Here is a 24,072-nt window from a genome sequence, read left to right as displayed (position 1 = left end):
GGTGTTTCATGTTTAGTGGTATGACTTTCAATCAAAGCCAACTTAGATTACCTGAAATATGAAAATGTTAATAATAGCTAACATGTATTGAACACTGACTATGTACCAGATACTGCATGTGGATTATTTCATTTAATATCCACAACACTAATTTTACCCATTTTTATAGCTCAGGAGACTAAGAGGTGAGGTCACTTGTCTAAAGGCACAGACTGGCTCCATCCCAACTTTTCCCCTCTGCTCACTGACTTTATGGAGGGAAGAGCTTTGGGGCCTGAGAGGGCCAATAATTTTTTGAAGCATGGGTTCAAAGGTCAGCCAAGCATCCTAAAAGCACATTTTATAAAATGAATATAGGAGCGAAAATACAGAGCTCCAAACATCAAGAACAGATTCATAAATAGAAAGCCTTTAGCATAGGTAAGAGTTGGTGATCATTTATCTACTAAAAAATTATATACTTGCATAAAACCATTTTTTCTCTTTCTACACAATCTGAATTCAGTTTACAAACAATTAACATGAATGTTTCTTCCTTAAAATACCTTATTATCTTTAGAGAAATGATGTAAGAATTCATTCCTCCAATCTGAATTTCTGTTTAAATCTTAGTATTGAAATAATCCCAAATAAAAAAAAACACACAACACTATACAACAATCTAGGAACATTCTATAATACAAGTTGACAACGAAATTTGTTGGGGTTAGTTTACATATAAAGACACCACTCCTAACTCTTGGCAAAAATGTTTGGCACTTTTACAAAAATGCATCTTTTGTTTCACACTACTACAAAGAAGGTACTACTTTTCAGAAGTAGATTAAACAGTAGCTTTACCATTCTTACACTCAGCATATACAAAACTATCATTATACTTTAAAAACAACAACAACAAAAACGGTATTGTCTACTTATTTGTTAGCTGCCTTCCTAACACCCATTTTTCCTATTCCTTCAAAGGCCCAGGCCTTTGTTGGGTAATACTAACACCATTGCTAGATTCTGTGATGGACCTTAACTGCCCAACCAGCACCTCCCATCATCCTAGCCACAGTGTTTGGTTCAGAGACGCACACATGACCCAAATTAGGTCAACCAGACGAGAGGATTCAGCTCCAGGACTCCTACTCCAAGAGTGAGCTGTTCAAGAAGCGGCCTTACAGCCTTTCTGGTTAGAGCTAGAAGCAGAGAGCCACGGGAGCTGCCTGTAGTGACCTTTTGAACACACAGGGAAGAGCCAGGAAGGGCTCTGAGGTCACAGCACTGTGAAATGAAGGAAGACCAGCTTCTTGCCATGCACACGTAACTGGTGAAATCTGAATAAACCCTGTCAACTGCACCAATGTTGACTGTCCAGCCTGGGTTTTGATATTATACCATAGTTATGCACAATGTTAACAACGGGGGAGGGTAAGTGAAGGGCACAGGACCTCTCTGTACATTTCTTTGCAACTTCCTGTGAATCTATAATTACTTCAAAATTAAAAGTTAAAAATATATTGCGTATTTGAAAATTGTTGAAGTACATCTCAAAAGTTCTCATCACAAGCCCAGCCGGAGTGGCTTAGTTGGTTGAGCATTGATGATCCTGTGCACCAAAAGATTAGATTCCTGGTCACCCCTGGATTGCAGGTTTGAACCCCAGGTGTGCACATAGGGAAGCCAACTTATCTGTGTTTCTCTCTCTCTCTCTCGCTCTCTCTCTCTCTCTCTCTCTCCCTCCCTCCCTCTCCCTCCCTTTCCCTCTCTCCCTCTCTCTCTCTCTCTCTCTCTCTCTCTCTCTCTCTCTCTCTCTCCATTCCTCTAAGTATGTCCTCAAGTGAGGATTAAAAAAAGTTCTCATCACAAGGAAAAAAGTTTTTTAAAACTAAGTAATGTGATAGATGTTAACCAGACATTGTGGTGATCATATCACAATGCATACAAATATCAAATCATTATGCTGTACACCTGAAATTAATATAATGTTATATGTCAGAGATACCTCAATTAAAAAAGCACACAAAAGCATAACTAATAACAATTGTTTTTAAAATAATAAAAATTAAATAGATAAAACTCACATGGTGTGTGAAAAGTATGCATCTATTTCTTTTTGGACTAAATACATGGAATTTAAGTTTGTAATATAGTAGTCTGTATAACTTTGTCATATTATTTTAATAACAGTACTAGTTATTTGAAAATAAATCTGAATCTACACAGGAGATTCCAGGAAAACCTGGTATGTAGACAAAATATTACATAATAAATTAGAAACTAGTTATTAAAGTTTTGACTAAAATTCTTTTTAACCCTTTTTAATATAACGCCCAAATACAGACCTAGATTTTTTTTTACATAAAGGTATATGCTAGTGCCTGGGGGTGCCAGCATGAGTTTCAAGCCTCCTGGGTGACTGACATACACCAGGGCAGACCATTCATTCTAACAGGGCAGTATTGCCTAGAAGGGAGCTGGAAATTATGTTCTGGGAGAGGAAAAAGCATTATAATGCTTACACCAAAGCTACACCCTACCTAAAAAATAAAGTTAATAAACAATGTCTACGGCTGCCATTTAAAGTATGGATAGGAGAAAAGTAAAGCAGAAGCAAAACCACAAAATGATAGCATGCCACACCCACCAAAAAGGTTAAAATGAAAAAGAAAAGACCAAGTTTGGCAAAGATATGGAGCCACTGGAACTCTTGCACACCGATGCAATGCACATTGGCACAACCACTTTGGTAAAGTGTTGGACAGTTTTGTCAAAGTTGAACATCTGCCTGCTTTGTGACCCAGCACTTCCATTACTAAGTATATACTGAGTGGAAATGCACACATATCCCACCAAGACACACATGTGAATGTTCACAGTGCACCATTCAGAACAACCCAAAACTCGAAACTACCCGATTGCCCATCATCCAGTAAAGGGATAAATTATGGTACATCCACATAATAGCATACTATTCTGCAAAAAGGATGAATGATAAACAACCAAACACAACAATATAGGTAAATCTCACAATAGAATGTTGAGCAAAAGGAGCCAGTCACAAAGGAATGAAGGCTGTATGATTCCATTAATAAGAAATTTAAAAGCATGTCAGGGCAGATTATCATCTTTGGGAAGTGGGGAGTAGAAACTGAGAAGGGAGTTTATGGGGGTATTTCAGGTACTAATAACATTCTATTTCTTGATCTAGATCAGAGTTTCTCCAGCACTACTGACAGTTTAGACCAGATAATCCTTTGTTGTGAGGGTCTGAGTGTGATTATAGGATATTTAGTAGCATCCCTGGCTTCTACCCACTAGATGCCAGTACCACCCACACAGTTGTAATGATAAAAAATGTCTCCAGACATTGCCAAATGCCCCTTGGGAGGCAAAAACTGCTCCCAGTTGAAAATCATTGATCTGTGATATAGTTACAAAGATATGTTCAGTTCATGAAATATCAACAAACTGTACACTGCCTTTTTTCTGTATGTAGTGATATTTCAATATACAGAAGCAGGAAAATATTTAGGAGATAACTATCACAGGCATCCCAGTGAGAGGTGACATTGCCTAGGACTAGGGTGATAATAGTGGAAATGGAGAGAAGGAAAAAGATTCAGAATATGGTATATAAGGTAAGAGCTGACAACTTCTAGAGAATGAGAGAAAAAGAGAACCAAGGAAGACCCCAATGTTTTTTGTAAAAGCAACTGACTGGTTGATGATGTCATTTACTAGATGGGGCAATTAGGGTCAGAGCATCTTGGGGAATGGTTAAGGAGGGTGATAAAAATCACAAGTTATCCAGAGGCAACCAATGCGCTGTTCCCATACAAGAGAATATAACTCTCAACTCTTTCAAATACCGGTAGTAAGTCTTCAATTTGGTTTGTCGATCTCTCTCCCCCATTGTACAAAATTAAACTTGTCACTGGCCATCCCTAAGTTGTCAGACCCTGGGAAGCTCTGTGCTACCTGACAGATATCTGGCCATCCTGACACTGCTCCGGGAGCTGAAGGCAGAGGCCGTGAACACAGAGGGGCTGCAGCAGCCAGGGGAAAGGGCAACGTTAGCAAGTCGCTTTGCATCTCCACTTTAGAACCACCAAAATGAAGACTTTTATAATTAACCTTTTAACATTTTTGTAATAGAGAAATAAATAATATTAGAGCAAAGTGGTTTGGGTTACAAGTTACATTTAAATAAAAAAGGGCAAGCATCTGTCGAAGCAAGAGATGACTATAGCTTGAACTAGAATGGGGGCAACGAGAAGACATAGTCCAGATAAGCTGTGGTGGAGAAACGACAGGACTTGAGGTTAAATTAGATATGAATGACAATGAAGTCTTAATTTTTGGTTTGAGCAACTGGGCAGATCTAACGAAGTGGGGAAGACTGGGGAGAGGACGCTTTCTGGGGAGGGGGAATCAAGAAGACCATCTTGGACATGTTAAGTTTAAGATGTCTACTAGGCATGTTGGGGGGGGAGGAGTAATGTCATGTTTCTAACCTTCCATAATTATTGAGGAAAAAAGCTACCTTATCCCAGAAAGCTGGTCTAATTTTATGAGTGTGAATTACCCTCACTAAAGCCTAAGAAGAGTCCGATTGATGTCCCATGAGTAAATGTGAGCCCTCTCCTGCACATGACTGTTGATTTTTTGGGAAAGCATGTACATTTATTACAGTTGGATTAAATATTTTATCTGCACATGAAATGATTATCCATTTAAGATGGGAGACAGTATTCTTTTCTGTAGAATTTTTAAAATAGTGTAGTAGTGTTTTTAAATTAAAAAATACAAAAAACTGCATGCTAACATGTTTTGTTTTTTTAACCTAGAAATAAAAACACATGCAAAAAGAACCCAAAACTTTTTTCAACTTGGTTTGATATTTTGGCTCAAGTGAGGAAATATATAGAACTCTTTGGAAACTATAAGATATGAGACATTAATAATACTGACATGTATAAACAGGCAGCAAGTAATTCTCAAATCTATAATTTGTAAAACAAAAATGTAAAAATACAATTCAGTAACAGTTAGGATTTTTATCCCACTGATCTAATAGGGGAAAAGGCAATAAATTACCTGCCTGATATAGAAAAAGCAGGAGATAACCAACCCCAAATGACATTCCAAATAAATGATATAAACCAGCAATATTATTCAGAATCAAGACCCCAGTCTTTCAAAGGACTCACCATAGAAAGTAGATCTAAGGAGGACCAGATTTCTGAACCTGGAAAGAATCATTTAGGGTTACTTTGATACTAGAGGCCCAGTGCACTAATTCGTGCATGGGTGGGGTCTCTCAGCCTGGCAGGCAATTGAGGCCAGGGGGAGGGACCCTGGAAGGTTGGCCTGCCAGCCCCGATTGAGGCCTATGTGCATGTGGGGGGCGGCCAGCATGGGGAAGGAACCTCGGGAGGTTGTCGGGCTGGCCCCACAATCGGGGCCACTGGGAAGGCTGGCTGGCCTGGGGTGGGGAGGCAGAATGGGACCTTGGGAGGTTGGCTGTGGGAGCACCCTGACCACCAAGGGGCTACTCCTGCATTGAGCATCCACTCCCTAGTGGTCAGTACATGTCATAGTGACTGGTCGCAGGTGGAGGGCCAATTGGGGGGGGAGGGACCAGCAGGCCCTACCCCCTGGTCGAACTCCAGGTTGAGGGGACAATTTGCATATTAGACTTTTATTATATAGGACAGTACCAAACTGCCCTCCTTATTCTATTGTATCAAGTTACTGCTCAACCAACAGTGTGAATTTCTGCTTTCTATACCTTTGTCATCATGACATGTTTTTAAACTCTTTGGTCTCTCCCAATCTGCTAGATGAAAAACTATTTCACCTTTAATTTTAATTGGTATTTTATTTAGTATAAATAGGGCTGTGTCTTTTTACATATTTAAAATTCATTTTCATTCTTTTCTGTGAATTGTCTGTATTCTTTGCCAAATAGGTTACTGGAATTTTTCTCACTGATTTTGAAGGCTCTTTATATATTAAGGAAGCTAGACTTTCATTTTCATACAGATTGCAAATTGTTTTCCCTAGTTTGTTTTTGCATATTGAGTTTTAACCAATTTTATTTTTCCATGGAAAAATTTTCTATCCAACTACTATACTAAAGTTTTGTTTAATTACTAATAATTGCTTTTCAGCTGATTCTTTTGCATTTAAGATATAAAATCATATCACCTGCAAATAATAGCAATTTTGCTTGCTTGCTGATATCTTCCTCTAGTTAATAACAACTGTGACAGTGTACATCCCTGTACTGTTCCTGATTTTAATAGAAATGCTTCCAACATTTCATAAGTGAAGATGATGCTGGCTTTGGCTTTCAACATGATTTCTCTAACGAACTTTCTGAATGCATAGAGAATTTAACAATTTGTTCTTGAGCATTATTTTTCCATGCTTATCAATAGGTTCTACAGTTGTTCTTCAGTGTCAATGTACATTCTTACCTTTAGCATTTACATGATTATTTAGGAATAAGAAGTAACAGGAATCTAGGATTTTATTTCCATTGTGCTACTCTATTAATAATTCATAACTACTCATCAAGCTATTTAATTAATATCAAGTACTTGTGCAATATAAAAAGGCAGGCATTATTGCATTTTGAATAGAAAAACTAAGTCATGAAAAGATTATAATTCTACCCACCCTCCTCTCTTCACTGTGGCACTTTTGTGAATAGAATTCAGACCTTCTGATTTCTAATCCAGTGTTTCTGCCACAAGAACGCACTGTAGCCTTCAGAGAATTGAGCCATGCCCAACATACGAAGAAGAAAGCAGGCTGCCATCTACCACCCGCAGCGTCACAACGTTCTCTTCCAGTCTCCAAAAGCACCCTCCACGTTGGACTCAGGAGCTTCAAACATCTGAAATGCATCACCGGTAGCCAGCATAATAGGTTCATGCTCAGTGATACACCATGTTGCCGACATTCCTCAGCCAATTAGAATTCCTTTCGGCTGCGATGGAGGTGAACACAGCTGGAATTACAGAGTGGGGTGCATCGCCAGCCGCACTGATTGTACATTATTTAAGCCTTGTTTTAAAACAATAAAAGGATTTTCCCCCTTTCATCCAGAAATATGGAAGCGTCATTCCACTTAGTTAAATATCTAAATGGAGTAAATTGCATCTATAGACACAACAGTAATTCTAACATTTTAAGAAGATTTGCCTGATCTAGACGGCTAGGAGCTTTTGTTTTCCCAACATAGCTCTGCAGCTTTTCTTTGACTAGATGGCCTTAGGGACCAGTCAGCAGAGTCAGAGTGCTGTGGACAATAAGCCAATCTAAGGTAGGGGCTTTCTCTCAATGAGACTCACCTACAACAAGCCAGCCAGTAATTTAACTTGCTCAGTGACCCAAACCCCACACTATTTTAATTAATTCTCTATTTGTTAAAAAATATTTAACCTCTAAAATAGTTTTAAAATTGCAAAAGTTTGACTCAAATAAGAATCCTAAAAGTTAGGGTTTCTCAACTAGAAAATACCAAAATTATTTCATCATGTCAGGTTTTTTGAACTTCCTTTTCAGTCTAGCACACACTAAAATAGATAATTCAGCTATTTTAACTTTTAACCAGTGCCCACAAATGTGTTACACAACAACCAGTCTAGTTAACTGAATCATTAAGCTGATGTTGAAATATTATGGGCCAGTCTTTCTTTTTTGTGTTCCTGGGGAAATACTTCCTCACCAGTGACTCAGCCGCCAGAACCTCCCCGGTTCATCCAATGTTCCAAACTAGAACCTGAAGACGTAACCAAACAGAGAAAATGAAAACCTGCAGAAGAGAAGGAAAACTCGAAGTTCAGACACCACTGGCAAAACTGCAAAATAGAAGCTTTGAAATCTGACAAATAAATGGACTTGCAGTAAAAAATTTTACTGGGACACAACTACTGCAAAAATACAGACAGAAATAAAGTACATGAGACATTTTATTTCTCAAGTCTGTTAACTGGATCAAGAAAATGAAAAAGTAAAAATGGATTTAAAAAATGTTTTTCTTAAGACAACACAAACGTGACCAAATAACAAAAAACAACAATAGTCCTATATATGGCAGAATGTGACTCCCTTTAAAGTATAATTGCAGCTTAAGTTTTGCAGTAAGATTTGATTTAACCCATTTCACATCCTTAAATAATTCAGCTTAAAGTACCTTGACTGGACCTCATAAACTTGAGGCCAATCTTGAGGAAAATATGTAAACGCAGGTGCAGTGCAAGGCTAAAAACGGATGGCTAGCAATTCCAACTTATCTGAGTGGCAACTATTAAAAGTTTTGCCTGCCTTGCTGAAACCGGTTTGGCTCAATGGATAGAGCGTCGGCTTGGGGACTGAAGAGACCCGGGTTCGATTCCGGTCAAGGGCATGTACCTTGGTTGCGGGCATATCCCCAGTAGGGGGCCTGCAAGAGGCAGCTGATCGATGATTCTCTCTCATCGATGTTTCTAACTATCTCTCTCCCTTCCTTTCTGTACAAAATCAATAAAATATATTTTTAAAAAAATAATAAAAAATAAAAGTTTTGCCTGCCTTGTACAAGGGAGGTTCTTTGCTGGTACAGAGGGACAAAGGCAACACTCTTAACAGCTTTATCTTTCTTATGAGAAATGTAACTATTTCAAATCAATTAGGTCACCTGTTATTGATCAATTAACGTTACTAACAGTTATTACTACTGCAATTTCCCTCCAAGTTGCATCAACTGGATGCCAAACACAAGCCAGCCTTACATCACATGAACTACAACTTTAAAAACAGCCTCCATTCCCCTATGCCTTTAAGGGAGGTTTCTCTCCCCACCTCTAAGTGGAATTAGAATTTTCTCTCTTCACAATACACAGTCACAATTCAAGAGATAGAAAAACACAAAGAGGTCTTGAGAGTATTTCAAGGCATAAAAGCACAGAGAAGGTTAGGCTTTTGGTATTTCATCTAACTGGTTAACATTAGAATACAATTTAATTTGTTTGAAGAGCATTGTGGAACCCTTAGAGCTCAAAATTCCATTCTTTTACCCAAGTGGCCTAAATACCATATCTGGGATTCATTTGTGTACCACATAAGAACAAAGTTTTTGAAAATCCTGCTTGAATTTAAAATAAAAAGGTTTCCCAAGTGTTTAGCCAGTGAACTCTAAAATGTCTGCAAGATAATGCCCTTTAACAAAGATCTCTCTATTTTGAAAATATTGTGCCCAAACCTACTGATACCTTGAAAAACTATTACCCTGCTAAAATACCACAAAGACATTTTTTTAAATTATATTCTTTTAAATATAAAGACTCAAACATTCTTCTACTGTTTAGGCCAGATTTCCAAAGCAGTTCACCAAATAGTTTTTAAAAATAAAAGGGATTCCACAGAATTTTTTTTTAAAAGAAGTCATAATTGTAATCAATACAAAAAAGTAATACTTGGCATAAATCAAACACAAGTTATGTGTTTTAACACAAATTTCTGAATATCAGGATTGAGACCTAACAAAACATAATCACCCAACAGTAATTTGGAATAAGTCAAAATTGACAGATCCTGTAACAAGGAGAATGAAATAATGTTATAAATGGTGTTAAGATCTCATTTAAAAAAAATATATATATATTTTATTGATTTTTCTTACAGAGAGGAAGGGAGAGGGATAGAGAGCTAGAAACATCGATGAGAGAGAAACATTGACCAGCTGCCTCTTGCACACTCCCTACTGGGGATGTGCCCGCAACCAACGTACATGCCCTCAACCGTACATGCCCTTAACCGGAATCAAACCTGGGACCTTTCAGTCCACAGACCGACTCTCTACCGCTGATTTCGGCAAGATCTCATTTTATATATGCGGAAACTGAGCCCCAGAAAGGCTACATAATTTGTTCCATATCATGCAGTTTATGGCAGATCTGACCAAAATCACGTCTTTTAATTCTAAATCCAATGTTCTACTCACCACCAAATATAATTATAGACCCCAAAGTTGTAAATGCTCTTTTATAACACCCATGTCTTCATATTTTGCACTGAATTACCCTGTGTGGTATTCACTTGTTAGAATAGCTCTCATTCTAAAAGTCATTTTTTCAAGTAGCACACATGGAAATAAACTCTAAAACCGTAACAAAAGTATACGCTCTTGAAAGATGGCTAGCCGATTTGCTAAAAGTGAAGATAAATCGAACTTCCCGACAAACTTAAAGATGAGGCCAAAACCCAGTCTATCTTCAACAAAATATCTAGTTCCAACGATTCTGCGTACATTCACATCAGCAGACAACTGGCATCATGTGTGTCCACAATCATCCCTAAACTCTCAACCCGGCTGCAGCAATAACCACACTCTGTCGTGTCATTAATAACATCACTGGGAAAAGGTGTTTTGGAAAAAACACTCATCATCTGATCCTTCACTATCAAATGAATATAAAAACTCTTTGAATAATTTTTGAAGCATTTCTACATCCATGACGTCTATAGTCCTGAATCCAAAAGTAACTTGGGAGGACAAACCAAGCCCTCCCTTTCATAAGGAAAAAGCCCACACCCAGACCTGCCTATTAGGATTAATACATATTATACACCTGCCACAAACATTGTAACGAAAACCTATTACTTCTAAAACATTAATCACATTTCTACCCAGAAATCACAAAATCAGTTACTTTGGCTTTTAACAAGAAAACCAATCTGATGTCAATTACAGATTTAATTTGTAAATGAAAACCAAATTAAAGTTGTCAGTAATTAAAGTTTTACAAGCATTACAAACTCAAATAGGTGGCTTTTATGTAACCATAAAAATAACAATGTATGCAGAGTAAGAAGTGTTTCCTGCCAGCCCCGAACTAGAGGATTGTTTCTAGAAGCAAAGATCCCTGGGCTGTGCCGGCTACTTCACAAAACCACCGTCTGGGTCTGGGTCCAAATCATCATCTGATCTGGTCATATTATCTGATCATAACCTGACCAGGCATTTTTATACCTACAAAGAATGATGACTCTCTTCTTGAAACAAAAAATGGATCATGCAACAACTGTGGATTTTCAAAGGAAAACAATCACCCATTGCGTTTTTCACAGATTTATCAATGATTCAGGGCTATGCATCTGCCATGAAGTGTCCCCAAAATGCTCACTTGTCTCTTTGAAAGGAACTCTGACTGTGAAATCCTCATCAGACTGGTCGCTGAAGAGAAAAATCCAGGGGGAACCCCCCTTGCAGGGATCAGCCCAAACTTTTTACTTCCTCCTCAGAGCTGGAAATATTCGAGTTTGGAAAGTCCCCCAACAGAACGGTATTGGCATCACGACAATCCGGCCTCCGCTATACACTGAGACAAGGAGCAGCCGCCCACAGTGATGAGGAGGGAGAGAAGGGGCAGGTGAGGATGCGGACTGGTCCAGGGCCTCTGGGGCCCGCTAGCTAGCGAGGGGCACCTCCAGCACGCACCGTTGGCATTTGCGTGCGCGCGCGCGCGCACACACACACACACACACACACACACACACACACACAGCCACCAAGTCGCAGGCCCACGGCGGAGCTTCGCGCTCACCCTTGAAGGTGGCACTACAGAGCCACCTAGGAGGCACAGGCATCTCATTGAAGACTAAACGAGAGTGGAGCAAGGAGCCTGCGGCAGTGCAGCTGCCAAAGCCAGTGGTGTGTGCGGTGGCGGTGGTGGTGGTGAGGGAGAGGGTGCGACCCACACCTCATTGGGCCCCAGGGATGAGGAAGAGAAGGGGGGACGCGATGGTAAGGTGCATTCAATGCAAAGGAGGAAAGAATGCGAGCAGCACAGTCAAGACTAGACAGTGCCCGGCCTGGGAGAGAAAGGAAGTGGACGAGACCGAGGAGGTCTGGCCAGGAGGGGAAGTGGAGAGAACAGGCCCTGGAGAGGCTAGCTACCAGGGAGGACGGAGGCATTGGAGGCTGAAGGAAAGGGTGGAGGCCGCGAGGCAGAAGCAAGGGGGCTGGGCTGGGAGATAAGCGGGGGCGGGGCCAGGGAGGAAATGAGGGGCGGGGCTTAGGGGAGAAAGTGAGGGGGCGGGGCCAGGGGGTAGAAAGGGGCGGGGCCGGGGAAAGGAGCGAGGGGGCAGAGAGGGGGCAGCGGGAGGGAAGCCGGAGGGGGGACCCGGGAGGCGGCGAGGCGGGGGGCGGGCAGGAGGGAGAGGCGGGAGTCCCGGCAGGTAGCGGGAGGCAGGGAAGGCAGAAGGTGGGCAGGCGGTGGGAGAGAGGGGCGGGGCCGGGAGGGGAGAGCGAGGGGCAGGTGAGGGGATCGGGCAGAGAGGGGAGGGAGGGGGACGAGCAGCGGGAGGCGGGCTCGGGAGGGGGGGAGCGGGGGGACCCCGGGGCGGGGAGCAGGGGGGACCCCGGGGCGGGGAGCAGGGGGACGGGAAGGATGAAGGCAGGGGGGTCGAAGCGGGGGGGCGGGGCCAGGAGGGGGAACAGAGGGGGCAGGAGGGGGAAGGAGGCGGCGAGCAGGCAGCTGGGGGGGGGTAGACGCGGAGGGGCGGGGCCGGAGCGGCGAGGGGGCGGGGCCGGGAGCAGCGAGGGGCACTCGCCGAGGGGGGTGCGGAGGTCCTGGGACAACGGCCGCCGTGGGGGAGGGCCGCTCCCGCAGGGCGCTCCGCGGGGAAGCCGGGGCGGCCGGGGGGCCGTGCGGGGGCGGGCGGGCGCTGAGGGGGCGGCGCGGGCCTCCCCCCCGCCGTACCTGTCAGACGGATCTTGATGCTGGAGCCGTTCCTGCGCGTCCCGGGGTTCGACATCTCCCGCCAACGATCGGGCAGCCGGGGATCCAGCGCCGCCGCCGCCCCCCGGCCCGGCCCGGCCCGGCCCCGCCGCCGCCTCAAGGTTACGGCTCCGGGCTGGGCGCCGGGGTCCGAGCCGGGACACCAACTCCGCGGCCCAGGCGTCCGGGCGGCGGGCGGATGCTCGAGCCGGGAGGTCCGCGCTGGACCCGGCGCCTCGGATACAAGCTCGCTCCTAGCCCAGCCCAGTCCGGAGCCGCCGCCGCCGCCGCCTTCACCACCTCAGAGCCGGACGCCTGCCGCCCTCGCCGCTTCCGCCGCCGCCACCGCCGCCGCCGCCGCCGCCTCCCGAGCCGCGCGCGCTCCCGCTGCCGGCCCGGCCCGCGCGCCCCGGCGTGCGCCCCCGCGCCTGCGAGCGTGCGCGCCCCCGCCTGCACGTCGGGGCGGGGCGGGGCGCGCCGCGCGCTGGCGTTGTCCGTCCGGCCTCGGGCGCGCGGGGTCCCTGTCCCGCGGCCCGGCTTCCTGCTTCCTCCGGGGCGGGCGGGCGGCCTCCGCGGGATCCCGGGGGAGGCTATCCGGCTTCGGGAGCGGAGCGCCCCCCGCAGCCCCGCGCCCGGAGGCCAGAGCACGGCCGCGGGTGCACGGAGCCTGGGCCGCTGGTCACCGGCACCGGAGGTGCCCCGGGGCGGGCGGGACGGGGCTCCCGCGCCCGGTCGCCCTGGATCTTGGCCACGTCCTCCGAGGGGACCTGCCTGCATGGGCGGACGCTGAGGTTCGGAGAACCGCGTTGGTTTTCCGGGTCCCTGGCTCCAGGCTCCTGAGAGTTACTGAAGAGAGGGTTACAGGAACCCCTGCCCTGGTCTGTTCCTGCACCTTGCACAAATAGACAACACTTTTTTCTTTTTTTAAATTTTGTGTTTTATTTTAGTGGAGAGCCTTTAGATAATGCAATTCCAAGGGATGACTTCCCCAAAAGACAAAAGTCCTCTCTTAGGTGTGTTTTCTGCCACGAGTGCTCTCCATTGACCCGTAACAAAGTTGCTAGAATCACAGCAACAAGGTGAGCAACATTGGAGGGAATCAAGTGGAGGGGGTAGATCTGTGTTGCTATCCGGTCCGCGTGCAGTTTAAAACAAAAAAGCAGTTTTACAGCCAGTGTTTCCCCGTCTTCTGCTTGTATTTCCTTTCCTCCCAGAGTTACAGGATAAAGCTAAAACCTCTGATACTTTGTCCAGCAAACCAACTTCACCCCGTTAATCTTTATAGAAAGGAAATAATATGCTAATGAAGAGGGAGAGCTGAGCTTGAGTATCAAACTTGTTTTTGACCAACCACCTAATTCTTTCAGTGCCTTTATTTCGTGTGTGTCCTAAGGAAGGCGGTTCTGAGCCATTGCTGCCACCCACTGCAGCTGCGGGCCTTCTCTGGGGTGGCGGTCCCGAACAAACCACCTTGGCACGCGTGCCCACCTGAGCCCGCGACCTGTGAAAACAGTCTCTCCTGGGCTGGACTCAAGGCTTCTTTGAACTTCAATCCTGTAACTAAAGGACGGCCAAGGCATCTCTCTGGCCCTTCGCAGCTCAGACTTTCAATGAGTATTCAAATACCAAAGAATACAAGCTATGTTTAAGCAGCAGAGCAGTAGATCCAGAATCCAGCTCTGTTTCCGTAAGCGTGAGTGAGTCGCAGTCTGGAAAGATCCATTTGGAATCTCTGACGCCCTCAAGAAATCCCCGTTCTTCTCTCAGTCCAGGTAGTATTTCTCCTCTTTAGTCTTATATCTAAGTATCTTCTCTCTAAACCAGACTAAACATCTCTGTGACCCCTGTTCTGATAACCAGCTGTTTTCCTGACCTAAAGACCTTTAGTCTATTAACCTGTTTTCTTACCTGCCTAGACTTCTGTACTTTTCTTTGCTTGATTATCGAGTCAGGAGGTCACTTCTGGAAGTTACCAGAAGGCATTTCAGTTTACTCATTAATAAGTACCGGTAATTGCTGTTGTCATTTCACAAGATATGTCTACCAGTGTCTTTCAGCACAACCTTCACAAGTAGGACCTTCCTAAATGAAAGTGAATGTTTTATTCAGCAGCCAACACAGGCCACCTACTATGCATCCAGGGGCAAGGAACACAAATAAATCATAGCGGCAGCATTTCGGAAGCTCAGTTTCCTGGGTGAAACAGACATGAACAGCTGACAATGATACAGTGAGGGAGATGTGTACAGAGGGCTAGAACATAGACTGCAGGGCGATTCTGCCTGGGAGCAGAGATACGGGCAGATCTGAGAAGAATCACAGACCTGATCTAGGACAGAAAGGCAGAGTTCAAGTTTGTTGGGCAAAGAGGTGGGGAAGGGCACTGAAAACAAGAGGGAACAGCTTATACAAAGGTATCCTCCCTCCCTCCCCTTTAACTCGAATAGAAATTAGAATTCTGTGCTAAGGCTGTGGGCCAGCCCTCACATCGAACTTAAGGCGTATCTTCATATCCTTTCATCAGGTATCAGATTTATCAAACATACGATCTTTTTTTTTTTTTTTTCTTCTTTTTAATCCTCCCCGGAGGATATTTTTCTTTGGAGTTTTAGACAGAGTGGGAGGGAGAGATGGAGAAACATTGTGTGAGACAGGCACATGAATCGATTCCCTCCCACACACACAGTCTCATCACTCCTAGAGTAAGAATTCCTAATCTAAAGGAAACGATCAAGCAAATGACCTTGGGGATGTTCCATATGTTTGTTCAGGAGCCAGCACCACAGTCGCCGCCTTTGAAGACGGTGGGTACGCTGGAAAGAGAACAGCTCTGACCCACCCAGACCCACACGCCACCCCAGCTCTGTCACAGTGCCAGCCACACTAGGGCAAGTTAGTTAAATCCTCCAGGCCTCACTGTGAAAATGGAGATAACGCCTCTCACCCAAAGTTTAAAATAAAACATGGATTTATTTAAATTCTTCCTTTATCTGAAATCATGCGTTTCAATGAAACCCTGGACGCAGACTTAGCAGGCACTCAACGAATGACTGCTCTTCCTAGTACCAGTGAAAGGTGCATGCTAAGTCTTTGCGGAAACCTACCAGTGCTATGACTAGGGCCGTGGTCGGCAAACTGCAGCTCGAGAGCCACGTGCGGCTCTTTGGCTCCTTGAGTGTGGCTTTTCCACAAAATGCCACGGCCTGGCAAGTCGTATTTTGAAGAAGTGGCGCTAGAAGAGGCTTAAGTTTAAAACATTTGGCTCTCAAAAGAAATTTCAGTTGTTGTACTGTTGATATTTGGCTCTGCTGACTAATGAGTTTGCCGACCACTGGACTAGGGGAATCTGTTCGGGATGTCGTGCGGACCGTCCCTGGTGGGAGTGGATGGCTCTCACAAATGCCTCTGGAGAGCACGTTGCTCTACCCGAGCTGGTGCCTCGGCGGCCAGTGGCTAGATCAGATTAGCCTTTTAAGTTTTTTCTAGATCTAGAATCTAGGCTTTTTTTTGCTCTTCATCTGAACATTGTTTTCCAAACAATTGGATGTACAAAATTGTGATTAATGAGCACCCTTATTTATCCTTTTATGTCTGGAAGCCTTTAGGATCATCCTCTAACTTACAACCTAAACTTAATACTAGCAATACGCAAATCTTACGATAGCATTATCATTGGTAGGGTTATTACCTGGGTTTTTTAAATTGAAAATTTTATTGAGATAATTGTAGATTCACATGCAGTTGTAAGAAATAGCCCTCGCTGGTTTGGCTCAGTGGATAGAGTGTCAGCCCGAGGACTGAAGGGTCCTGGGTTCGATTCCAGTCAAGGGTATGCACCTCAGTGGCAGGCTCAATGCAGGAAGCAACTGATTGATGTGTCTCTCTTACATCGATGTTTCTCTCTCACTTTATCTCTCTCCTCCCTCCATTCCTTCTATTATCTCTCTTAAAAGCAATGGAAAAAATACCCTTGTGAGAGGATTAACAAATAAATAAGCAAATAAATACAAACAAATAAAATTAAAAAAAAAATACTACCTAGATATTCCTTGCCCAGTTTCTCCCAATGATTACAATTTGCAACACTGTAGTATAATATAACAACCAAAATACTGACACTGATGCAATCCAATGAGATTCAGATTTCCCCAGTTTTACTGCACTGATGTGTGTGTGTGTTTATTAAGTTCCACAGTTTTAACACCTGTGTAGGTTCCACTATCCACCACCACCCTACAAATACCGAACAGTCCCAACACCGCATGAATCCCCCATGTGTAGAACCGTACCTTTTGCCCCACCCCCAAGACCTGGCAACCACTCACCTGTCCTCCACTGCTTAAACGATGTCAGCTCAACAATGTTTCATATATATATATATATATATATATATATATATATATATATATATAATCATACAGGATGTAAATCTTTTGGGAAATGGCATAATTCCCTAGAAAGTCGTGCAAGTTGTTACATGTATCAGTGGCTCATTCCTTCCTATTACTAAGCAGTATTCCATAGCATAGACGTGTACGTGTACGTTTGCTTACCCACTCACCCTTTGAAGGACTCCTGGGCTAACTCCAGTTTCTGGCTATCACAAACAAACCACTGTGACTGTTCGTGTACAGGTTTCGGTGCGCACGTAAGTTTTCCATTTCTCTGGGATAAATGCCCAAGAGTGCGATTGCCGAGTCATATTGAGAATTGCATGTTTAGTTTTATGAGAATTGCCGGGGTGGCCATCGCCTTCCCCTCTCCTCCCAGCACGTTCCTCAGCATCCCTGCCAGCGTTTGGTGGTGTCACTGATTCCCTTTCACCAGCCTGGCACGTGTGTAGTTGCTGTGTCTTATGGCTGTGGAATTATTTGAGGGATAGATTATTTCTTCAAATATATGCAGCCAGGTAGTTAGGGACAACTCTAGAAAAATAGTCTCTTTGTAGTCTTTTTAAATTCATTATTGTTATTATTATTATTTTTTTTTTTAGCAGACCCGGCTTTATTGAGAGAACCATGCGAATGACAGCCTGTTAGACCGCGTGCAGAGCCCCATATGGCCATAGGCACTGTGGCAGCGGCTGTGCTCCCGCCACAGGAACGTCGGGAATTTATTGCGTGCCGGCGAGAACGCTTTAGTCTTTTTTCTTAAAGTCTCTCTTTAAAGATCCTAGTTGAACCCCGCAGTCTATGCCCAGAAATAGCTACGGTCATCAGTGAAAATTAGGAAATTACTGAACTGCTATTATTGATTAAAAATGTAATTTTGTTTAGAGAACAGTTCTCACTTAGATGAGCAGTGTTTTAAACAAATTTATTATCCTAATAAAATAATTAAGATGCAATTAAGAATATAATAAGCTCAATTGAAAAACTTCAGACATGACCATTTTATTGTAAATAAACAAAGGAGATCCCGGCTGGTGTGGCTCAGTTGGTTGAGCATTGTCCCACGCACCAAGAAGAGGTCACTGGTTTGATTCCCCGTCAGGGCGATTCCTCTCAGGGATCCAAGTCTCCCAGGGAGGAGAGTTGTGGGCTCAATCCAGGTGGGAGGGAGGGTGTTTGCAGGAGGCAGCCAATCGGTATTTCTATGCTTCTATCTCTGTCTCTCTCCTTTTCCCTTTCTATCTAAAAAAAAAAAAAAAAAGTAATAAAAATATATTTTTAAAAATAAACAAAGGAGATGACCAGGCTTACACCAAGATTTTACCATTTCTATTGGTTCAGAAAAATAAGATAAAAATTTCTCAAAAATTTTATACCTCATCTATAATACATAAGCAATGATAACCAGGGGAGTCAACACATCAAAGAAAATTCCAAGTGAGACCCCGAGTCACTGTTTTTTGGCTTACTATTTTTGGTAGTTTGGGGGCAGCGTTGGAGAAGACTCTGTTACATGCCAGAGCAGCAGTGTCGGCTGGTTAGAAATGCAGGTTCTGAGTTACCGCCCAGGCTCAGCGCATCGGAAATCCAGGAGGCGGGCCCACACTCTGTGAACACGCCTCAGGCGACTCTGACGCAGGCCTCCGTCTGGGAACCCCTCTGGACGGCATACGGTTTCCTTCCTGTTGTCCTAGCTGAGGGAAAAGAGCAGCGATGTCCAAAGCACAGAGCAAAGGTGTTCTGGCCAGGATGTTAAAAACAACGCCAGGTAACCTAAGCACAAACGGGATGTATGAGGAGAACTTCGGTGGACCATAGAATCCTTGCTAGATTTTATGATGGAAATGGGACCGTGATCAACCCATTTGAACAGCCCAGGAGCAGACACTTCTATCAGAAACCGTATGACCAGGAGGCCCCCCCCCCGCCCCCCCCCCCCCCCCGTTCTCCTAGGAACTAATGCCATCTGTCCTGTCACTTAGAGCCACTCTCTCAAGACTGTAAGCTCCGGGAGGCGTTCCCCATCAGCTGAGTGCAGTCCAGGCCCTGACGGCCTGGGGACGGCCAGAAGGCAGATGAAGCCCCTTTTATGTTTGTAGCGGGAACAGGGGCCCTGCCTCCTGCCCAAACTACGCAGAGTAGGGCTTTCTCCGTAATAGGAAGAGAACAGAACTGTCCTGAAATGACGAATGTCTGTCTCAGCGATGTGATGAGGGAAGGAGGGCAGCAGGTAACCAATTCCTATCATTTGATTACACGGATACCAATAGTTTAGAGTTCAGGTTTGGTCCCCCAAGGTCACACTGGCCTGAACGTGATGATGGAGGCAGCCCAACGAGAGGGAAGACAGAAGGAAGTCTGTGGTTTAAAACAAACTGGAAGATTCACGACTCACACATTCTTGCACGAATTACCCAAAAAGAGCTGCAGTAAGTGTCCAGCTGTGGCAAATATCAGCCATACTTTCTGCTGGCAAGGAGGTGACCCCAGCCCCCAGTCCTGCAGATGTGCTGGACCAGAAACCGAATCACGCTCTATGCGTTCTGCCCGGTGTTTAAATCGAACCCATCTTTCCGCTGAGGTCCGGCGAGGCTCTTACCTTACCCTGATGGTCCCAGAATAGAAACAAGAGCAGATGAAAGTGACAGGGATTCCCCTGGCACCGAAAGGGGTGGGAGCGGTGCCTCCTCACTGAAAGGCATGACTCTAAACAAATTAAGTTAATTTGGGGTTCTGGTTTGTGTGAGAAAGGCCTGCTGTATAATTACTAGCTTCTATTCCCACTCAGTGAACACGATACAGACTTTCAAGGATAGCGATCTCAGACCCAGGCTTACCCGTTTTTGGTGCCTGTCACGGCAGTGTGGTGCGCAGAAAGCTAACCCTTTGTCCATCTGTCTGACTCTCCGGTGTGCATCCATCTCCTATCTGCCCAGCATCTCTCCAAATGAATGGGGCTTAGGGCACACAACAGCTTTAAGACTTCAATTTTTTCCTCCCCAGGAACAGACTTTTAGAAAACAGTTTTTTATTTGTATGCACCAATTTATACGTTCACGTTTCCTCCTTATTGTACTGTAGACTATTAAGCAAACACGAATTAATACGTTAATGTGCAGAGACATTTTATTTGCTATTGAAACAGTTCCATTGGGAAATGTGACACATTTCCCGGAAAGTGGAACTCCTGTGCATTCATCACGAGGTAAAGAGATAAAGCTTGGCCGGCTCCGGGAGGCACTCGCATCGGCTCCCCTGATCCCGACGCTGCCGCCTCCTCCCCGAGCCACTCTCCTGGATGGATCCCTAAGCACACAGTTTTCTTTGGCCTGCTTTTGAACTTTCTATAAACGGAAACACACAGTATGTACTGCAATGCATTTCTCCTTCTTCTTCTTCTTCTCCTTCTCCTTCTCCTTCTCCTTCTCCTTCTCCTTCTTCTTCTCCTTCTCCTCCTCCTCCTCCTCCTCCTCCTCCTCCTCCTCCTCCTCCTCCTCCTTCTCCTTCTCCTTCTCCTTCTTCTTAGATATTTATTGATTCTCAGAGAGGAAGAGAGAGGGATAGAGAGCCAGAAACATCGATGAGAGAGAACCATCGATCAGCTGCCTCCTGCACACCCCCGCTGGGGACGTGCCCTCAACCAAGGCACATGCCTCCCCTCTCCCCCCCCCCCCCCCACCGGAATTGAACTAGGGACCCTTCAGTCTGCAGGCCGACACTCCATCCACTGAGCCAAACTGGTTTCAGCTTTGCATTTCTTTTAAAAAAAATAATTACTCAACATTATGTTTTTGAGTTTCATCCATATTTTGGGGTTGTGGCTACAACTCATTTATTTGTATTGTTTGTATTATATAATATTCTATTGTGTGACAAAACGTCAGTTTATTTATCCCCTCATGGACATTTCGATTATTCCAATTTGGGGCTCATTATAGACATTATGTTAAATTGCATTTCCTGATTACCACTAAGGTATATTAGAAGTTTGGGGTGTTGCTGTTTTTTCCATCCATTTTTCGGTGGGATTTTTTTGCCTTTCTTACTGACTTATAGGCATTCTTTATGTTGTTTGGATAAGACCTCTCGGTCAGTTTTCTTTTTTCGTTTTGTTTTATTGTGGCAAAATGCACTGAAGCATAAAGCTGACCATCTTAACCACTCTTAAATGTAAAGCCAGCCGTATTAAATACATTCAGAATGCTGTGCTCCATGACCAGAACACCGTTCATCTCCAAAGTCTTTTGATTTTGTAAAGCTGAAACACCCCATTCCTAAACACCTTCCCCCCCCCAACCCCTGGCAATCTCCATTCTACACTCTGTTCCTGTGAATTTGTTTATGTGAGCTATCTATAATAATAAAAGCACCATATGCTAATTAGACCGGACATCCTTCCGGACGACCTTCCAGACACAGCCAGGGCCGGGAGGGAAGCCAGTGCAGCAGCCAGGGGGAGGAAGACCTACTCTTGCATGAATTTCGTGCATCAGCCCTCTAATCTCGTATAAGTATGATCATATAATAGTTTTCTTTTTCTGACTGGCCTATTTCACCTAACATAATGGCCTCACGGTTCATCTGCATTATAAACCGTATCAGAATTCCCTTCCTTTCTAAGGCTGGATTGTATAGATAGGGCACACTCTGCTTATTTATTCATCTGCCAATAGGCAGGGTACTTCTACCTTTTAGCTACTATGAATAATGCTGCTATGAACACTGGTTTACAAATATCTCTTCCAGACCCTGCCTTCAGTTCTTTTGGGTGCAAACCCAGACGTGAAATTGCTGGATCATGTGGTAATTCTATTTTTGATTTTTGAGGAACATCCATACTCTTCCATAGTAGCTGCACCATTTTACCTTCCCACCCACAGTGCATGCACAAGAGTTCCAATTTCTCCACATCCTTGCCATCATTGTTTTCTGTTTTTTGGTTTATTTGTTGTTGTGGTTTTTTTTTTTTTTTTTTTTTTTTTTTTTTTTAAAGTTGCCACTTTAGTGGGTGAGAAGCGCTAACTCACTGTAGTTTTTATTTGCATTTCCTCAATGACTAATGATGTTCAGCACATTTTCATGTGCTTGTTGGCCATGTGGATAGCTTCTTTGGAGAAAAGTCGAGTAAAGGCATCTGCCCATTTTTGAATTGGGTTGTGTGGCAGGGAGTTTTAAAAGTCAGCTCGGTGTGGACCCTGCAGTCTGTGCCTCACATCTAGTCACGGGGAACAGCACGAACGCAAATCATTCAAACAATGCACACACGGGGAGGAGAGCCACGGAAGCTTCCCTTCCTCACAGACTTGGTGTCAGAGAACAAAGGGAAGAGTTCAGCTGCCGCCCCTGGGAGCTTGCTGAGCACCTCTGCTCCGTATCTTACGCAGCAAATTCCTGGAGAGGCTCAAAGATTAGCAGCGATTAGTTCAGGAGTATCACCAATTTACATACACTTGGGACAGATGGTTGATAATTTTATATCTCATAAGGCAGCCCCCAACCTTTGCTTTTTAAAAGGGTTAGACAGCCGAAACCGGTTTGGCTCAGTGGATAGAGCGTCAGCCTGCGGACTGAAAGGTCCCAGATTCAATGCTGGTCAAGGGCACGTACCTTGGTTGTGGGCACATCCTCAAGAGGCAGCTGATGGATGATTCTCTCTCATCGATGTTTCTAACTCTCTATCCCTCTCTCTTCCTCTCTGTAAAAAAATCAATAAAACATTAAAATAAATAAATAAATAAATAAATAAATAAATAAATAAATAAATAAATGGGTTAGACAGCTTTCTCGACAAGCCACATCTATTTCCACTGTGAGTTTTCATCTTAGGTTGTCACTTAGAGGTGTAATACATGTAGACATTGAAGTTTGCTCAAGGACAAAGTCGGTGAGCACGGGATAGGGCTACTATACCTCAAATAAGTGAGAGTCCTCGATTAAATGGGAAATGTTTTATTTTCACTAAGGAAAGTCCTCCCTGCAAAGAAGAAACACAGTGCTTATTACCATGGAATTTATGAGTTATGGTTGGTTCCTCAACTCATTGACGAAAATTAAAAGACTTGAATGATCACTGTTATTCTAAATAAACCACATCGCATCTCAATGAAATATTTTGATAATGACGGGCTGGTCTTAGGAGAATGTTTCCCTTGGAAAAGGGGAACATGTCATTAGCGCTGTTTCATGGAAACCATGGGACAGCTCATCCTTCCCTGGAGGAGTTTCCCCTCCCTGGGCAATCCTTTGCAGAGTGAGTCCTATGTCAGTAGGAGGGGACAGGGGTGTCAGGAGCTGGGCGCCGACAGTGAATCACCCAGGAAAGTCATGAGCCTGCCAGTTGCCTGGAATACAGAATTTGGGTGGTCTAGGTTGTTTTGCCAACGAGTTATTTCTCCTCTTACCAGGGAGGAGGGCTGGAAGTTCAAATGAGAGTTGCTGCCTTGACCTTAGGTCACTCAGATTAGAAAATTCCTGGGGTTCTGACAGGAGAAGAAAAACTACATGGAGAAAGCCAGATGTATGGCATGGGCAGAGAGAAAGCCCATGTTTCTGTATACCAGGGTTCTTAGGGTGGGTGCATTCCTTGGAAATCCTTCTAGAGAAGTCCCATAAAACTGCTTTCAAGCTTCCTTTGGATTCTAATTTCTTTTTCTTTTTCAGAGAGAGTGGAAGGGATGGGGAGAACACACACACACACACACACACACACACACATGCACACACCAACGTGAGAGAGACACATCAATTGGGTGCCTTCCACATGTGCCCAGGAGCGCAGGATCAAGCCTCCAACAGAGGTACATGACAAGAATTGAACTCTGGACCCTTCAGTTCGAGCGTGGATGCTCCAACCCTTGAACCAAACCGGCTAGGGCATGGATTCTGATTTCTTGATTTCTTGATCACCTAAACATTACTTCCCT

The 24,072-nt window shown here is 44.3% G+C and overlaps 1 protein-coding gene across 3 annotated transcripts in view; it reads right to left on the bottom strand.

Moving 5' to 3' along the window:
* The window catches only part of SMURF1 (SMAD specific E3 ubiquitin protein ligase 1), a 78,925-nt gene extending 65,845 nt beyond the window's left edge, over nucleotides 1-13,080 (bottom strand). For 2 of the 3 annotated variants that reach the window (XM_084886601.1, XM_084886602.1), the window contains exon 1: nucleotides 12,741-13,080. In XM_084886601.1, coding sequence (XP_084742727.1) covers nucleotides 12,741-12,795 — 55 coding nt within the window. In that variant the 5' untranslated portion in view covers nucleotides 12,796-13,080. Of the gene's footprint in view, nucleotides 1-11,582; nucleotides 11,962-12,740 lie in introns of those variants that run through there. The other variant, XM_084886603.1, reaches the window with a different exon arrangement.
* Between the last annotated feature and the right edge of the window lie 10,992 nt (nucleotides 13,081-24,072).

This window comes from Pipistrellus hanaki (assembly GCF_964339955.1).
Source record: "Pipistrellus hanaki genome assembly, chromosome: 5".
NCBI lineage: Eukaryota > Metazoa > Chordata > Mammalia > Chiroptera > Vespertilionidae > Pipistrellus > Pipistrellus hanaki.
This window is presented reverse-complemented; position numbering and strand designations above follow the sequence as displayed.